Source organism: Falco naumanni, chromosome 3, assembly GCF_017639655.2.
Source record: "Falco naumanni isolate bFalNau1 chromosome 3, bFalNau1.pat, whole genome shotgun sequence".
NCBI classification, from domain to species: domain Eukaryota; kingdom Metazoa; phylum Chordata; class Aves; order Falconiformes; family Falconidae; genus Falco; species Falco naumanni.
The window spans coordinates 45,127,091-45,144,767 of record NC_054056.1 but is presented as its reverse complement, the minus strand read 5'-3'; the positions used below and the strand labels follow the sequence as shown (position 1 = coordinate 45,144,767).

General features: G+C 36.6%; 1 protein-coding gene across 2 annotated transcripts in view; it reads left to right on the top strand.

Annotated features, from left to right (window-relative positions):
- TMEM245 (transmembrane protein 245) overlaps positions 1-17,427 on the top strand; it is an 87,125-nt gene extending 69,698 nt beyond the window's left edge. For both annotated transcript variants that reach the window (XM_040585946.1, XM_040585945.1), the window contains 4 exons: positions 5,038-5,138; positions 6,506-6,680; positions 9,380-9,574; positions 10,577-17,427. In XM_040585946.1, the coding sequence (XP_040441880.1) occupies positions 5,038-5,138; positions 6,506-6,680; positions 9,380-9,574; positions 10,577-10,622 (517 nt within the window). In that variant the 3' untranslated portion in view covers positions 10,623-17,427. The remainder of the gene's footprint in view (positions 1-5,037; positions 5,139-6,505; positions 6,681-9,379; positions 9,575-10,576) is intronic.
- The last annotated feature ends 250 nt before the right edge of the window (positions 17,428-17,677 follow it).

The following is a 17,677-nucleotide window of genomic DNA, read 5'->3' as shown; positions in this document are numbered from 1 at the left end:
TAGGTGTTCCTTTTATCAAACTGACATTTTAATTGGATTGTAAACCACTGTAGGGCTTGTGAAGTGTTTTTTAAGGTATTTAGGGAAATGCAAATTCTTGCAAATGTTTCCAAAGATAAATACCACTTTTGTTTAGTTTTTATTCCATATGCCCATTCAGCGGCCAGGGTCAATGTACCTTCACTGTAAATTTAGTATAGTAAAGTCTTCTGAACTTACTCTATGCTTACTCTAATCTTACTGGAAACTCCAATTCTCTTCATTTCAGCCCATGTGCTCTTTTTTCCTCCAGTGCTATGGGAACAGAGAGATCTAGAAAATAAAATTAATTCTGTGGCAAAAGAATGAACGCTATGATTTGAAGGTTGAGGTTATGTTGTGCATCCCAGGAGTCTTCACTTTTCTGCCTCTTTCCTTTCAGCTGGGGTTGTTGCAGTGTTAAGCTGAAACTTTTGAAATTTCACCATGTTGCTAATGGTGAACAGATCTTAACCTGCAGGCTATGCGAAGTGAACCTAAATTCAGGTGGACATACATTTAATGTAAACTTTGGTAGAAGCAAAGGGGAAGCAGTAGACTTTTTTCAGTAAATCAGTAAGAGAGAAAAAAAATAATCCAATAATACCCACAAAATCCATAAAATGAAAAGCTGGTGCTTTCCCTTGTGAAATCTGCAAGCAGATTCCCTAGCTTTTCAGTGAAGTGGAAAGAGCTTTAACAAAAAAATATTTAGGCCAGCTATGCAGAAACATTTGACAATTTGATGGAAGTTTCTTCATTTTTAATCTGAGTGATGTGAAGTATGACCCATGTCCTCTGATACTTTTGAAAATTTTCGGTTTTAATTTTACATGCATTTCAAAGCTCAGTAAAATGGAATATGTATGTCTAAGTATGCCTTACACCAGATTGCCATGAAGTGCTCATAAATTACACATTTGCAGATGACGGTTCTTGCAGGTAAAGTGGTTCATCTGGATACAGTGCCAAAGTGAGACATGAGCAGCAGTTGGATTTTCTGATTTCTGAAATGTGTAATTATTTTTGTATATAAAAGGAAGCTGTATGTATGCCAATAAGGTATTAAGAGATGAAATTAATTTACTGTCATAATTTCACCGGGAAGGTCTGCGTTTTATAGATGGTAATAAATTCATTCAGCATTTCCACTAGTATACCACATCACCTTGAGGTTCTGGTACTGCAGAGGCAGAGTAGGTGAAGCATACTGTTGATGAAGATTGTGATTAGTGTTTGCAGCATTACTTTTTTTAGCTGCCGTAACCATTACGTGAAATGGGTAAGAATTTCTAGAGACTTTAAGGTATGATTCTTAGTTTTTCTGACAGAAGTAACAAACACAAGTCTTCAGAGACTTGAGAGTTCTCCGCGGCTACACTTGCCACAAAGTAGGAACCCCTGTGCTTTTTTTCTGACTAGTTTAGGCAGGCAGAAAGAAGAAGAGTAAAACTGGATATAGCCGCCTCTCTCTTCCTTCTTGACCGCTGGCACCTCGCAGTTTCTCAGCACTGTGATGCTTCTCCTTTCAGCTTACTAGTTGTGTGTGCTTAGATGCAAGGAGCTAGAGAGAGTGCTGTACTGTTCCACAGTCTTTTAGAGTTATATGCTATTTTGCTGTTAAAATGTACTACATAACAGCTTGCAGGATGACGTCAGACCAGAATATGCCTGTTGGTCCGTGGTTAACTTTTCTGCTATTCTATTAGTGTATTTGTAATGATAATGGACATAAGTGTAACGTTTTCTTATAAGCTGCATGACTACATCAGCAAAAGACATGGCAGACTTTGCATTTAAATTCAAATAAAATTAATCTGAAGGTAAAAATTATGCTTGTCTGAACTGAAATGTTAAACTTGTGTAAATTAGAATGGCACTTTTGTGTGCTTTCTTAGGAATGAGAAACAATTTTGCAGTTACACCCTAACATTGTTAAATTCACAGCAACTAATTCTGGCTGATGAAATAATTTTTCTGGGTGGTTGTCTTTCTCTTGGTTGCCATGATAAGACTGCCTTCTCTTCTTTTGTAGTGTCTGAGAAAATCTGAAATGACTCTTTACAAAGTCTTTTCTGTAGTTGTAGATGGATATTTTAATTTCAAATGAAGTTGATACTTCAGATACCTGCATCAAGCCTTCCTTGCCCCCTGTATATTGAAGTGTTGTTTTGGGCCATACTTGCAAAAGTTGTTAAAATCTTGCTAATTTTACTGCAGTACAGAAAATATCTTTATGTGGAAAATAAGAAGATACTCAAAGATTTTAAAATATTTTTGACAACTGAGATGTATTTGTGGTGCAGTTCCTGTTTGATAGGAAAAATATTTACTTAAAGATTTAATTACAGCATGTTGAAATCTGGGTTCATATAGATACTACTAAATATTTAGATTTAATGCTTCCTTCTTATCAACTGTTCTGGATGTGTGGGATTCTTTTTCTTTCTGGTTTTGTTTTGGAAGGACCTAGCAAATGGCACTCTAAAAAGTTGAAAAAAACTTTGTGTTGCCAAATAAGAGTTTCAGAAATTGTGAGATACCTTCTTTGTAGTGCAAAGGGGTTTATGTGAGACAGGTCTAAGATTTAAGAGACCAGCAAGGCTGAGGAAGGGTTTAGTGGGAACAAATGTATCTTTAGTGCAACCAGCAGAAATGATGGGGGTTTTTTGTTGTTGTATCCTTATGATCATTGCAGTACAGATAGCACTTCATTTATCCAGCTGCCTAGAGGTTGCCGTTGCCAAAGACCCCGTTGTAATTGTTCGTGTTCTAAGTTCTTGGATTCCAACCACAGATAACCTGCACATATGGATTAAAGTGGTATTTAGCATGTTTTTGTAAGGCATCTTTAAACAAAACGTTGATAGATTGATTTTCTCCCCCTTTTTATACTTGTTTATACTTGATGGCTGACAGAATCAATCAATTAATAAACAGGTTCTTGTTACAGAAATATTATGTTCCTTTGATATCAGAAAGAAAAGACATGAATTAAATGTCAGAGAAAATGCAGAAGATTAAAGACTGCGTATCTAAAGTATGAAAACATCTTTAGGTTTTTAATGCAAACTCACATTTAGCATTCTTACTGTGGCTTTTTTGGGGGGGTCTTCTTGCCTTTTTTAAAACTATTTATAACTAAAATACAGGTCAGTATTTCGCTCTTCAAAATATCTAGATTCTACGTATTTTGGTCTGTGATTTCCTATTTTAATATTCTAGAAGTTTATCTGAACTGTGAAGTATTCAGGCTATTTTCACTGAGGCCACTATATACTTGTAAATATTCCTTCTTCACGCACCACGTATTTGTCTGTCAAAGGTTGGATTTATTGTTTCAGGTCATTTTTTCCCATATTTTCCCTTCTCCTCCTCCTCTTTTTTTTTTTTTGGGGGGGGGGGGGGGTATGACTGACAACAGCTTTTCGTAGTTAATCTGTCAAGAGAATCTCGCATTTCAAACAACAGTGTTGGTGTGTGAGGCTTATTATGCAGTTATAACATCCAGTGGGGTTTAAATTAAAATTATCTTTAAATAAGGTAATTTTGATGCAGCAGTCACTTGGGTATCTATGTGTGCTTTTAGGTGGGAAAGGAGGGCAAAAATATGCAAACTGCGCATGGAAATAACAATGAGTATATTGCCCAAAGAAGCAAAAACTGGGAATCTTGGAATTCTTGCTGTTAGTTTAGAAGATAAGGTTCTACCTAGTAGTCTAATAGCAGAGGAAGTTTATTTTCTAGATAGTTTTCTTGATTTAACAAAGGAAAGAAAATTTGCTCTTAGTGGCTTTAGTTCCAGAAAGGGCTGTTTTCTGTGCAGACTGTGTTAACTCTTCGAAGTGCAGTGAAAACCTTTCTGCTAATCGTCTGGCTCCATGATTTCTGTTACATGTCTTCCTGTCCTCTCTGCCCTCCTGCCAGAGTTCCCAAAACTGCAAAGGCACAAGCAGCGTAACTAAAAGCATGACATGTAAAATGGGAAGTTAACATCAGCAAGCTTTGCATTTGTCTCTGCTAAGAGGGTGTGCGTGCCACCACTTCTGCAATGATGTAACTGCTAGAACTGTTTGGGGGAGAGGAACTCAGGGATATGCAGGTCCAAGCTAAAATAGTGGTTTCAGGAAACTTCATGCCTTTCTCAAATAAGGCTGAGAAACTGGCGTAGTAAGATGGTTTCAGAGTATGGTTTTTGTGACTGTAGTCCTAAAGCACAGGTTTTCAGTTCAGTTTTAGGATACTCCACATGTGTAAGTGTGCTGTAAAAATGATACAGCACTTAGCTGACTGTGTGTCGTCTCATGAAGCTGTGGTCACACTTAAGAGAGGAGAACTTTGTTTTGTGGCCAGCAAGCTGGACATAGATTCAGCAGGATTGGATTGAATTAAATTACTAGATTTCTGTTTGGTTTTTAGTAGTGTAACCTGGTAAGCAACCTAAAACCTGGGAATATAAAGGTATTGAGGCTAAAATCTAGTAATAAATATGAGGTGCTTAATTATTTTCATCGGGAAAGCTGAGTAAGTATGTAGGAAGGTAGGAGTTTAAGCAGTCTAATTTCACTTAGTAGACCAGTGGTTTTAATCTGATGAAAATGAGCAGGTATGTAAGCAGATAAAAAAAAAATAATAATGAACAGGTAGAATGGGAAAGAGCGAGTAAAAAGTAGTTCATACTTAGAATGTTACTGCTTCTCATAGATAACATTTTATCTTTATTATAGAGGATATGGTCTGATGCTTGCGCAGTTTCTTTCAAGGAGTTTATCCCTGGAACTCACTACAGCAAAGAACAGTCTGGGGTTTTTGCATCTAAATGCCTTAAATGACAGATGCAATGGATGCTTATCCTTTTCGTAGGGAACAAATGCATAAAGGGTTCAGTGTTACATTTTGAGTTGTGTTATTTGTGGCACTAATGGCTTTGCAGTTTTTAAAAGCAGCTTGTATATATCTTTATAGTTCCCAGAATCCTATTGCCAATAAAATTTAACAGAGTTTCTTTGATTGTTTTAGAGGTGTATTTGATGCTTCCCTCAAAATGGCTGGGTTCTATGGACTCTACACTTGGCTGACTCACACTGTATTTGGGATTAACATAGTCTTCATACCATCTGGTAAGAATTTGAACTATGGTAATCTATTTATAGATAATACAACATTATTCATTGTACAAGGGCAGTACAGTAGGATTGAATGTTGCTGATAATATTAGTCTTGAAGTTATTTTTAGAGCATGACTATGGGTCGGGTGGAGAGAAGCCCCTGACTGCTGTCTTACCTCAGAGCCTTGCCTCTTTCTGTTTTCACAACACATCCCCTGCCAGCTATTTTACTTCTGTCTGTTTCTTTTCCTTAATGTAATTCTTTTTCCCTTCTATTCAGTCCAAGTCTTTCCAGGTTTTAACTTCATTCTGCCTGCCTTGACTTTTGTTTCTTCCATAGTTGGCAAGTGCTGATTTTTCAAGATGTCTAAATGCAGGAAGATGTGGTGTGAAAACGTGTGATAGAGGCATGCTGTCTGTTCTCAGTGATGTGGCCGGACTGTATTACCAGCCTCTAGTTTTCTTTTATTTCTTAATCTTAGCTTTGGAAATGCCTGAACAGTTTTTACTGAACAGTCTTCTCTCTTGTTCCTCTTTTGCCCCTCTTCCTCTAAAAATATTAATTATAGTAATTTAAAAAATGGTGTACCTTCGTGTACGAGGGAACGAAAGGGGAAGCTTTCAAGCAACAAACCCCTATATAATAGAAAATTACTGTATTATAAAATGCATCTACCTTAGAGGCTATTGTTTGTTATGAAGACCTACTTAGAAGGTTATCGGTTGGTTTCTTTCAGCTACATGCAAAATCTTAAAAGTTTTTCCTTGGGGTTAATGACAGCAAAAGAGAGGAAAAAAATATTTTTTTGTATTACATTCATTCCTCTTGTATTTAGTTAGAATGACAGCAGTGCTGCAACACTTGAGATTACAATGGGTATTTGTATAATCAGAAGGGCATATGCCTGTGTGTATACATCTGCATACAGAAATATGTCATGGATTTGATATTTGCTTAGTTTCTCACAGTACTACCTACTTACGGTTAACTGCAGGGGATGCCGTAAGTTGCAATTAGACTTTTGCTTGTATGCTTTCTTGCACATAGTTGCTAGTTTGTAGTTATGTGAAAGTTTGAAATGTGCGTGATTGGTAGAACTTTAATTTTTTATGAATTGGTGCCTCTTTTGGAAGCAGCTCCTTATGACTGGCAGTTAGTGGAGCTTTTATATATGGGGAATAGTGTAATTTTCAGTTTTTTCGTAAACCACAGCTGTAAAACGCCAAGAGCCTTATGTGGCACTTCTTCAGTGTCTTATTTACAACAGTTGATAAAGTGGCACTGCCAGTGTGGCAAAAGTGTCAGAATTTAACTACAAATATATTTGTGAAATATGTGTCTCTGGTCTTTTTGACACCTCTGCTTCTGTGTGCTCTAGCATTAGCAGCAATCCTTGGAGCAGTGCCGTTTCTGGGGACATACTGGGCAGCCATCCCTGCGGTCCTAGATTTGTGGCTTGTGCAAGGACAGGGATGCAAAGCCATTTTGCTCTTGGTTTTTCACCTCTTGCCGACCTATTTTGTAGATACAGCAATTTATTCAGATATATCAGGGTAAGTACATTGAAGACTTTTCAAAGTTAATATTGTAAAAATGCTTAATGATCATCAACACCTTTAATTAAACTTACGTTTCTGAAGCATGCAGAACAGTATCTTCAAGCATAGGAATAGATGAAGTGATACCACCTTTTAACTGGCCTAAGTGCCTTTACTTTCCCAGGACTCTCTTCTGTAAACTCTGTCACTTCAGAGGTCTTGAACTCACTTTCAAAGTCAGCAAAATCTAATTCTAACAATACCTTTGCTCTTTATCTAATCATTGTCTAAAGCTGTGTAGCATTTTCCTTTACATCACCTAACGCCAGATGATGCTACAGAACAAACAAGAAATCCATGAGCTGTTTAGGGACCTAAAAAAAAAATCCTCAAAATTCTCACAATTCATTCTGAAAAATGAAATATTTATTTTTAAGTCAGCTTTTGTGTTGTGTCACCATACCCCAGTGTAAAAATCTATTGATTATGGATTGATCTTTAAATGTGTTGAGACAGATGAAATTGCAAAACTGGAGGTGGGCTTCTACTGAGACGGTAGCTGTTCTGTTGTGGGAGGTAGGCATAGATTTCTTGAAAAATCTTGCTAGGTATTTTGCTGTCTCTGTTGACTTGAAATGTCTCCTGATTTTGACTTTGAGACTGTACACAAACGCACTTCAATCTGTGGAGTCAAAGTCAACATTTGCAGTTGTGTATGGAGTGCAACTGAAATGGCCACCGGTACTGGCTGCTGCTGAAATACCTAGTGAATCCCTTTATGCAATTCAAGACTAGAAGATAAAGCAGCACTGTTTAACAGAGCTGGCAAAGATATGAACTGTAAAGTCTTGTAAGTGCAAAACAGGTTCACAACCATGTACAACAAAGATAGAAAGCTGGACTCTTAGTTGCTGCTTCAGTCTTGATCATCTCTTAGTTAAACTGTTTGAATTGAGGACCCGATGGTCCAGACTTAGTTACGTGCTGGTACTAGTTCCTCATTTGTGCAGATTTTTATTACAGTAGAGTTAATGCAGAATAAAGACATGAAATGTTTCAGTTCTGTGTTATTAGAAATTATTATTTTTGTTCACCAAATACAATTACACCGAACAGAGAGAACCTAATGATAATATGCACAATATTATTAATAATTTTCCTAGGCCATGGCATTAGTTATTTTGCATGAATTAAAGCAAACAGTTGAAGTATAATCAAATGAGGATTTTTTTTTCCCAGGATTAAATTGTGGTTAAATTTTAAGCTAGTAGCTATTTCACCAGCCAATAATTGTTCTGCTTACTATAATACATTTTTTGACTGGAGAGGATGCAGGATCTGTCTACTGTCTTCCCCGTAAATAGATCAGTAAGCATGATGCTGTCTTGCAGATTAGATTAAATCTATTTGAAATAGATATAATAGTGTTATGCAGGATTTTCCAGATGCATTACGTTTATCCTGTAGCCCTATTTCATCAGGTGATCTGTTGTTTAATGTAGCAAACTAGCCAGAAGAATGTTTGATTAGAAAAATACTAGAAAAAAAGTATTCAAAGTTTTTAAAGATTTAGAAATGAATCATGTGTCTACTGTTGGAGAAGCAAAACTTTAAGGTCAAGTCTGTCCCCTAAGAAAAACGATCTGGCCCTACCAGTAGGTTAAATTTGATCTAGGTAAGACATGACTGAGGTGTGTATGATGTAAAGTTGCATGGTCTCGTTCCACACACAGTTGTGATGAAGGCAAAGACTGCCAGTGTGGGAGCTGGGTAGAAGTCAAAAACATAGTAGAAACCTGGCAGAAACTGCCAGAGCTCTAAACTGACTACCTGGTATTTTCACTCCATTACACACACAGTTTAGAGCAACTTTCTGAAAATTGGATGCTAGGTTTCAGCTGTAGCTTTTCTTAGAGAATCCTGTATTACCATCTTTATTTTAGCTATAAAGATTAAGCATGATGAGCAGGTTTTGTGTAAATGCTGTTGATTAAGTTTTGTCTTGTGCACCCAAACTGAAACGTGGAAAACATAACTGGCATGGCTTACTTGCTGCCATAATAGCTTTCTATCAAAAGCTCCATTGGCCCCAGCTTTCCAGTAAATACTGTTTATAAAAATCTGGTTTCGTTTTTCATCTGAAAACATTAAAAGGTAATGATAACAAACAGTCTGAGAGGTTGTTTATTAAAAAAAAAAAAAAAAAAATGACTATTTATTTAAAGAATATATGCTTACTGTTCTTTGAAAGATAGGATGCAAGTTGCTATCATTGTGTAAATTAATGTCTTTGCTCAGTGGTGCTCATAGTACATGTTGCAAGTTGTCTTAAAACGTAACAGTTCTTGACCATAAAGCGTGAATAGTCTTTGTAATCAATCATCTCACTGTTTTCAAAATGGACATGTTGTTGCCATCAGCTTCAGGCATTTTTCAGCAGATGTCTATGAAGTGGCTACCTCATTGTGGATGTTACTAGTGTTATATGCTACAGTACATTGTTTAATCTGTTGTGCAAATATAGTGCAGAATACAGCTTGGAATATTTGTGCAGTCATTCAGAAAGCAGTTTACAATGTAAATATGGGTATCTATAGCTAGCTATGTTATTTTCTAGGCTTAATAAAACATTGAGTAATTCGCATTTCATAATTGATAGTGTTGTTTTTTATTGTTCTTAATTTAATTTTATTCTGCTTGTGCCATAATTCCAGAGGTGGTCATCCTTACCTGACAGGTCTTGCAGTCGCTGGTGGAGCATATTACCTGGGACTGGAAGGAGCCATCATAGGACCAATTCTACTTTGTATACTTGTGGTTGCTTCCAACATATATAGTGCCATGTTGGTGAGTCCAACAAATTCAGTGCCCACTCCATCACAAGCAGCATGGCCGTTACAGATTTACCGGTAAGTTATAAATGCCTTACATGTATGAGTAATGCTTTTACATGGATCAGTGTATATATGCATGCATATGGGGAGTGTATGTATGAGTTTTATATATGTGCATACACATCTACACACATATTGAAGTATTTGGAGAGGATTCAGCTATCCTATATTCTAGAAATAGAAATTGTGGTAAAGTAAAACACTCCCTGGAACTTGTAAACTTGAAATGTTTCTTTAGTGTTCCTCAGCTTCTTACAGAAGGCTGCTTTCAAAAATTCTCTGATGTTGTACCATATCATTTATATGTTGCTGTTGTGCTAGGAGGTAACTGACGTCCTTCTTTCTGTGTAAAACTGTTATTCATAGATATCTAATAGTCAGCATTCATTGTTCTTAATAATAGGCCTGCCTGCAAATATTGCATTTTCTGTGTAACTGTACAATACTGCAAAATATAAATAAACATACTTGAACTTTACAAATGGGATAACATGGTATGCCATTATTCCATTATAAATTCGATCTTGATTAATCTCTTCATTAAAGTTAGCAAACATGGAATATAGAAACGTACATTTAAACTGTACTGTTAAGGAATGTGATGAATAAACTCCTAATTGAATAGTTAATTAGAGCTGGAAATCGTATCATGAAGTTACTAATGACAGTAGCCATTGTAATGTTTCTACTGTCTTGTTAAATTACATAGGTTAGCTCATTATACATATCTCTTTAAGAGGATTCTGTGCTTGTCAGAAATAATCCTTTGCTTCATTCACATGAATAACGCTGTCCTCTTTCATATGGGTAACTTAGGAGAAAAGCTGCTAATTGGACCTGTCTGTAGTCTCTAATTTATAGAAGTTATGTTCCAAGATTTTCTGTATACGCAATAGATAGACCTTCCTGCAGTACGCACAACAATCTGTACGTGTGTTTGTTTCCTGTTTAATTTGTAGGAAACTAGGTATTTGTAATCACTGAAGAGATCTGAGTCTTACTTTTCCCACCCTCCAGGTCACCTAGAGAGAGTCCTGAGGAGTTGAAGATGGCTGCAGAGTGATGAAGGTGCTGTGCCGCAGCTATGCGACATGGGAGAATCACTGTCTTCTGTCTTGAGTTCACAACAGCCATGGCCTTCTGTCCCTTTCCAGCTGCACCTAGGGGCAGCTCACAGGGAAGCATAGCTTGGGTTTTAGGAGAAAACACTTCTCGAACATCTGCTGGCCTTACATTAATGCGCACTTTGCCTCTTCAAGAGAGAATGTCTACTTCCCATGGCTTTGCACACTAACAGAGTTCAACTGCCTTGTTGAAGACATTCTGTCTTCATAAATGGAATAGTTAAGAGGACAGGTATATCCACTGGAGTCGCTATCTTAACTGCTGAAATGAGTAACTTGGCTTTTATTTATTGGGTTATTTGTATTATTAGATTGTAGTATCTTTAAAGAAAGCCAATCCCAAAATATTTATTCTCAATCTGGTGGCAAAAAAGGTGTAAACCACTCATTGTTAAATGAAAGTAGAATATAATTATTTGCTGCTCCTCAGACTATTTCTTAGAGGCTTTGACCATCATCCATAACTCTTAATAACACTTAAATATTATAGTTTTATATGCACTGAAATGTAATGTTGTTAGAGACTCGTATTATATCTTCCTGCAATAAGCAGACACACAAATTGGTAAATGTGGGGTTTCTTCCTATTGAAATAGGAGGACTTGTTTAAAAAGTTTAAATCTTGCCCTCATTTGCAGTGAAATCTAATAATATTTTGCTGTTTATCCACCATCCCAGTGGAGTCATCTTGTCAAATAGATTTCATCAAAAGCCTTAAGTGTCTTCAGGCAGAGGTAATGTATGATTGTCATGTCTAGTTGCAGTAATAGGAAGAAGTTGAATGGGGATTGTTTCATGCTGGTTTTCAAATGCTGTGGCTAAGTTCAGTTAACTTTTCAAACAAATTTAAGTTTATTTCCAAAGAGGAATAGGAGAGAGCATGGATTTTGGTTCAGGTTTGTTTGTGGGTTTTTTTTTCCGTCTGTAAGCCTCTGGCCAAATATCTTAAGATATATCTTAATATTTTAAGATAATAATAAACAGAGCTCCTATATTCCTGAAATGGTGTGTTGCCTAGGTCACAGCATCAGACTCCTCTAGTGCTTTTCTTTCGTATGTAAGTTTTTTTTGAAATTGCAGTTTGGTGACATTTAAGGCCTTTTGTATTGATTGTTGAAACAGTTTGACACAATGGATCTTTATAAATGGATCCTTTTTATAAATAGGAAGTGGGGTTTTTTGGTAGAAATTTCATAATTGAACACCTTTTCCCCAAATACGGTGAGGCCCTGGCTACAAAGTAGCAGATGCACATGCTTAACCAAAGAACCACCTTTCAGTTTCTAGTAACTTTTCTCTTGCATTTATTTCAGTTTGATTGATAATGAGTTACACAAAGTACAGGCATCTCTTGCATTTATTGCTGACGATAACACAGCGTTGGAACCAAAATCCTTATCTAGGGATAAAGATATCTAGGATTTGTGTACAAACAGTTTTCAGTAATGTAGATGTTTTTGTCAAGTTGCAAAAGTGCTGATAGATGTGGAAGGCTCCTGTTTTCATGATACTGCATGTATTTTTACATTTGTTTCTAAAAATACATTGCCGTGAAAAGTGATTGGAAGGTAATCTGATACTCACTAAGGAAGAAAGTTCTGGCATAGGTTTGCAGTAACCAGGCTCCTATTAAGACACAAATAGCCTACTCCTCAGATTCTGAAAATCAGCTGCTGCAATTCTACTGGTGAAATGTTACACTTAAATGGGGGGTTTCAGGTATGCTGTTTTTCTACTTGCAAATTTGCAGGTATGTGTTTGGAGGACAGACTCAGGCTTCGTTTAGTGGTTTGACTCGAGTTAATTGAAATACACAAACATCCCACTTACTATTTTAAATTCAGAAAGACCTCCGCATCAATTCCAACTAACTGAAGAGGAAGGCTATATTGTTTGAATTAACTGTCCTGTGTTTTTATTTCCTTGGTTATGTGGCTCATGGAAAATCTTTAATGAAACACATTTTTATAATTGTTACTGGCTGGAGTAGAGGATGATAAAGAGCCTGAGGCTGTCCCTATGTATTCCTGCAGCATGCTGACCAGCTTGAATGAGACCACTGTGATAGTTGGGAAACTTCTTTGTTATATTACTTTTTTTAGTTCACAGTTTTGCACTGAAATGTTGTGTTCTTATTATAGCTTTTTGCAGAAAGCATTTAAAGAAAATTACTGGCAAGAAATACTGGTGTTTAATGGATCTCAAGTGTTCCCTTGCTCCTCTTTTCTTACTGGTCAAGACGTTTCTTTTGTCCACCTTTGCTACCCCAGTTATTTCTGAGACTTTCAGATTCCTATGGTACTCAACGTAGTCATTTTTGAAAGAGTCATTATAAGGCATTCTTTTGTTTTAAGTTTTCCTTTTCTCCCTCCCGATTCACCCAACCTTCTTTGATCAAAGAAGGGTCTCTGCAGTGAAGATTAAAACTGTATTTCAGACACAGTTACCTTTTGATAATGGCAAATCAGTAAAATCAGCTGAAAAAACGTGTTGCTATTTCAAAATCATCCTTTCCCGGTTTGAAGAGAAATGATTTTGTATAGAGAATTCAGATCTGATGTAGTCTTGTTAGTTCACCCTCCTTTGAAACGAGGCTTCATACTGATGCTTCCTTTTTCAAATTCAGCTGAGACTTACCATGAAGAACCATCCGTAGTACAGTCTTTCTCACTACATTTAGCTGATGGAGCTCATGCTACGTGCTGTGCTGTGCCATGCTGGATTGAGGAACCAGTTGTATGGTTCAGCGGTGGTACAGTAACAGTACACTGCCAAAAAGAAAAGAAAAAAAAGAAACAAACCCTCTATAATAGCATATTAGAAAGTGAAATAGTCACTGAATTTTGGCATGTTTAAATAAAAAACAACATACAACAAAAGACTACCTTATGAAGAAGCATACCTGGATTGTTTAGGGTTTGTCTTTATTAAATGTCTAATTGCCAGTAGAGATAGAAGAACTTGTCCTTGCATATTTAACAGCCTCTTCTAAAAAGACAGCCTCTTTAAGAACAGATGAGTTTAAATCAACTTTGTGTTAATGGGAAAATAATAAAGCTGGTTATTTTGACTTCTCATCATTGTAAGCTACCGGTTCCTGGTTGTATTGCTTCATCTGCAAAAGCAGCCAGCAGCATTAAACTACGGCTTTCTTAGAAGAGGCCATCTTTTTCATAATGCTTATAGGCAAGAAATTAATGGCCTTCTGATTTACTGTAAACAGTTATTCTAGGATCAGGTATTTACTTGTGTTTAGTATGTTTCATATTCAGTTTGAACATAAACAAATCAGATTTCAGAGGGGAATGCTTGTAGTGAACCAAGACAGTGTAGTCTCACAGTATTGTAAAATACAGCTGTGCTGGGTTTTCTCATTCTTTTCTAGCAAATCGGGCTTGCTGCCACTTAAGTGTAGTGCCAAAGGGCTAGCGGTGACTGTTTCTTGCGCTGAGTCTTAAGTTAGCCCTTCTTTCCCTTCGTGTAGCTTGGCTAAATGTTGCTGTGCTGTAGCAGCTCTAGCAGAAGTGAATGTGTGCCAGTTTACAGCCCAGCGTATCCTTCAGGTCACTGTAAATACTGGCTTGTTGAATACATAAAGCCACAGGCTGCAATGGGCGAGAATCTGGCAGACGTTCATTTTGCCAGCCTCGCTACAATATGGTGATTTTCAACACAGATGCACCGCGACCAGTTGGGAGCAATAATTACTTATTTTGAGACTGCTTAACATTATAGTCATACATACAATATACATTTTTCAGAAATTAAGTTGATACCCACGTATCTAATAACGGAGACAGCAGTCAGCTATTTCTGTGCGTAATGGTATGTATTTGCACTTCATCTAGGGTGCGTTTAGGCTTTCCTGATTTCAAGGACCACGTGGCTTCTCTTCAAGGCTTTGTGAGGAAATTATGTATATCTTGTCAGTGTTTATTGGATTAGGAATTCCATAATCTGTTAATTAAACAAAATGAGAAAAAAGCATTGTGTAGGGAGAATTGGATGCTGTCTCCAGTATTATACGTTGTGGATATCATTTGAATAGGTGTATGGCTGCAATGTCAAAACATTTTTTTCTCAGAAAACCTGAAAGTACAAAACTGGATAAATTTTTTCCCCAGTAAAAGCAGCAGCAGAATTGCTATGCTGCTAATCCCTGGTACCGGTGACAGAATACTGCAGTGTGCTGCCTTTCCTATGGACCTGATACAGTAAGGATGGGAAAATACCATTATTCTACTGAGACTCTATAGCTTTGCATCAAGTGGTAGAAGATGTTCCCACAACTGCCTTTAACATTGTGTTTATGTTATAATGGTTGAAGTTTGTCACTGCATATAGTGCCACCTTTATGGATACTATCTCTGGAAATGGCTACTGCTTCCTTCCGAAGGTGCTGAAAGCTGTTGGGACTGCAGTTAGTATTCATTATATTTAGTACTTCAGGTGGTATTCTTCTAGAGATGCAGTTGCTTGCAGTTTTACAAGTGAAAATTGATTTTCCAATTAAACAATCTTTACTGAGTGACAGTTGGTATTTCTTAAATCCATGGATGCATCATCTTTACAAACTATATTGGTTAGTATTTCAAAGGGTTTCTTATTATTTTTATTATTTCTTACACTTTCTGGTAAAGCATACTTTGGCAATTTCCTTCTTGTTTCTATTTCTACAAAACTAGAATTGCCTAAAACACTTAAGAAACCTTAGGGAAACTTGATCTTTAACCTGATACTGTTTGTCACTTTTAGTAAAATACCTTAATGTTTTACTGTAAAATTCTCCGAAATTGCTTATAAATGATAAAACTGCAAATAAAAAAAATAAATAAAAATTGCAATGTGGAAAATGAACTTGATATTTTGAAACCAGAAACAATGCCAGAAGTGATGAGCATATTCAGGGATTCTGTGTTGAGTTTGTAAATATATATGTTGATATGCAGTATTATATAAATATAAACAGTGTCTCTTCTATTAAGGCTTCAGCTGAAATTTTGTCCTATACTACTTTTTTTTTAAAAGATAGAAAAGGACAAAATACTGCTTGTATATAGTGAAAACAAGCAGCATTTTCTAGAATTAATGTTTACTGGATAAAGGTTGGGGAAAAGCCAAGCAAATACTGGTAGGGTAACTAGAACTGTGTTGTTGTAGTTAATAGAAAGCTGGGGAAAGCTGTTCTTCCATCTAGTAATACATTGCTAAGAGATTACTGTTGCTGGAAGTATTTGCACGTATCTACTAAAGAGCTGCCAAAATTAATAGGTCATGGAATATGTCTTTAGTTCCCCAGTCTCTTAACCTCGTCTGTATCTGACTTAGTACATGAGACTATTTCTTTATCCTCTTTTGGGATGTATTCCAGGACCTGAAGGGCATGCTTTGAATGTCCATACTGAAATAGTATGTCCAATTCAGGAAGGAATTACTAACCGGCAAGTAAATGCGTCCTTAATGTGCTCTGCATATGGATGGACTTGGACAAATGTAATTCATGTTGCATTGAATTAGAGATTATTCGTTGGCTATAACACCATGTGGCAATACCAGAGCTAGGTTTGAGTTAGAAGCAGGGCATATTCGCTTGCTGCAGGATGCATTTGCAAGCTAATAAAGGCAGAGTGAGTGCTCTAGAATCCATGTATATATCTGAAGAATTTTCAGCATGATGGTTTTAAAGCAAAAATGCTGATTTCTTTTCTTAGCCTCACTTTTTGCCACTAGACTACGTCATTGGATGCCAAGAAGACCTAAATTCAAGGTGACTTTTCATGGTACTTGTGTAGATTAAGAGCAGGAGACATTACAGAGCTATAAAGTAGCCACAGAACAGAAGTTCATTAAGCTTAAGAACTGACATCCAGGCTATGAAGTTGGAAAAACAAAATCCAGATTTTTGGGCCCCTTTCTGCCATTGTCAGCCCAAACCTGAAGCATTTCCAAGAAGTATCAGTAACAACTGTTTTTGTGGTGTTTATAACTTACTGGCTGTGTAGATCAGTGTTTTAAGTTTCCCTCTTCTGTCATCAGTATATTCTGCAAGCATTCAATTTGTTCAGTTACCTTGAAAAACAAATTTTCTATGCTTCAGTGATGGCTAGAAACCAACTTTTTAAACTAATAGTTAGGTGTTTATATTTATAAAGTAGTGTTTGATGTTTTGGTCAGAAGACTAGGGAAGCGAGTGGTTTTTTTCCCCTTTGGTAAATTTGACCAAACCAAATCCAAAGAAACTTCTGATGCTGAGTCTTAAGACTGGCTAGACCCTACTCAAAACTAACAGCGGATCTTTTGCATTACAGAGCGCAGGTTGTTTTAAAGCGTGCATTCCTACCCAGAACTTGTGGGGATTTGGAGCAATAACTTCTGTTGTCTGTTGACACAAATTTTATCTGTAAATGTACATGTGATACATCTTCAGAATGGAACTATGTTCAAAAGTAACGTTACCATAATTGGTTTTGGTACAGTACCTGGTTTTGCATGTATAATACTGAAAATGTAACCCCTGTGTCCATCCATGGCAGAACAAAATGTGTGAGTTAAGACTGAGAAGTATTCATGTAGACTGCAGAGGTATTTAAATAATTTTGATTGTACGAACTATTCCTCTTCCTAGTAAAAACATTTTTTTGTAGCAGGTTTAAGAAGCTTTTAATTAATATTGTATTCACACTGCAGTCCTTTGTAAGCACAGAATGGTTAATATATTTTGAAATAAAATGCTGTTAATGTAAAGATAACTGAGTTTGGTTTGAACGATGGGATCTTTGGAATGAGCCGCAAAGGCAGAAGTTAATCTGGTGAAATAACAGGTTTGCTGGAGACAAAGTGCAAATATGGTAGTGGATCTGCAGTCCCTGTGTATAACTTATTTCAAAGAGAGAAGCCATACTTCTCATTATTTCTTCACCCTTTCAGCGTGGTAATGAAGTACGTGTGCCTCAGCAGTAACTATGGCTCAGCTGACATCTGGCAACTTGCTGTA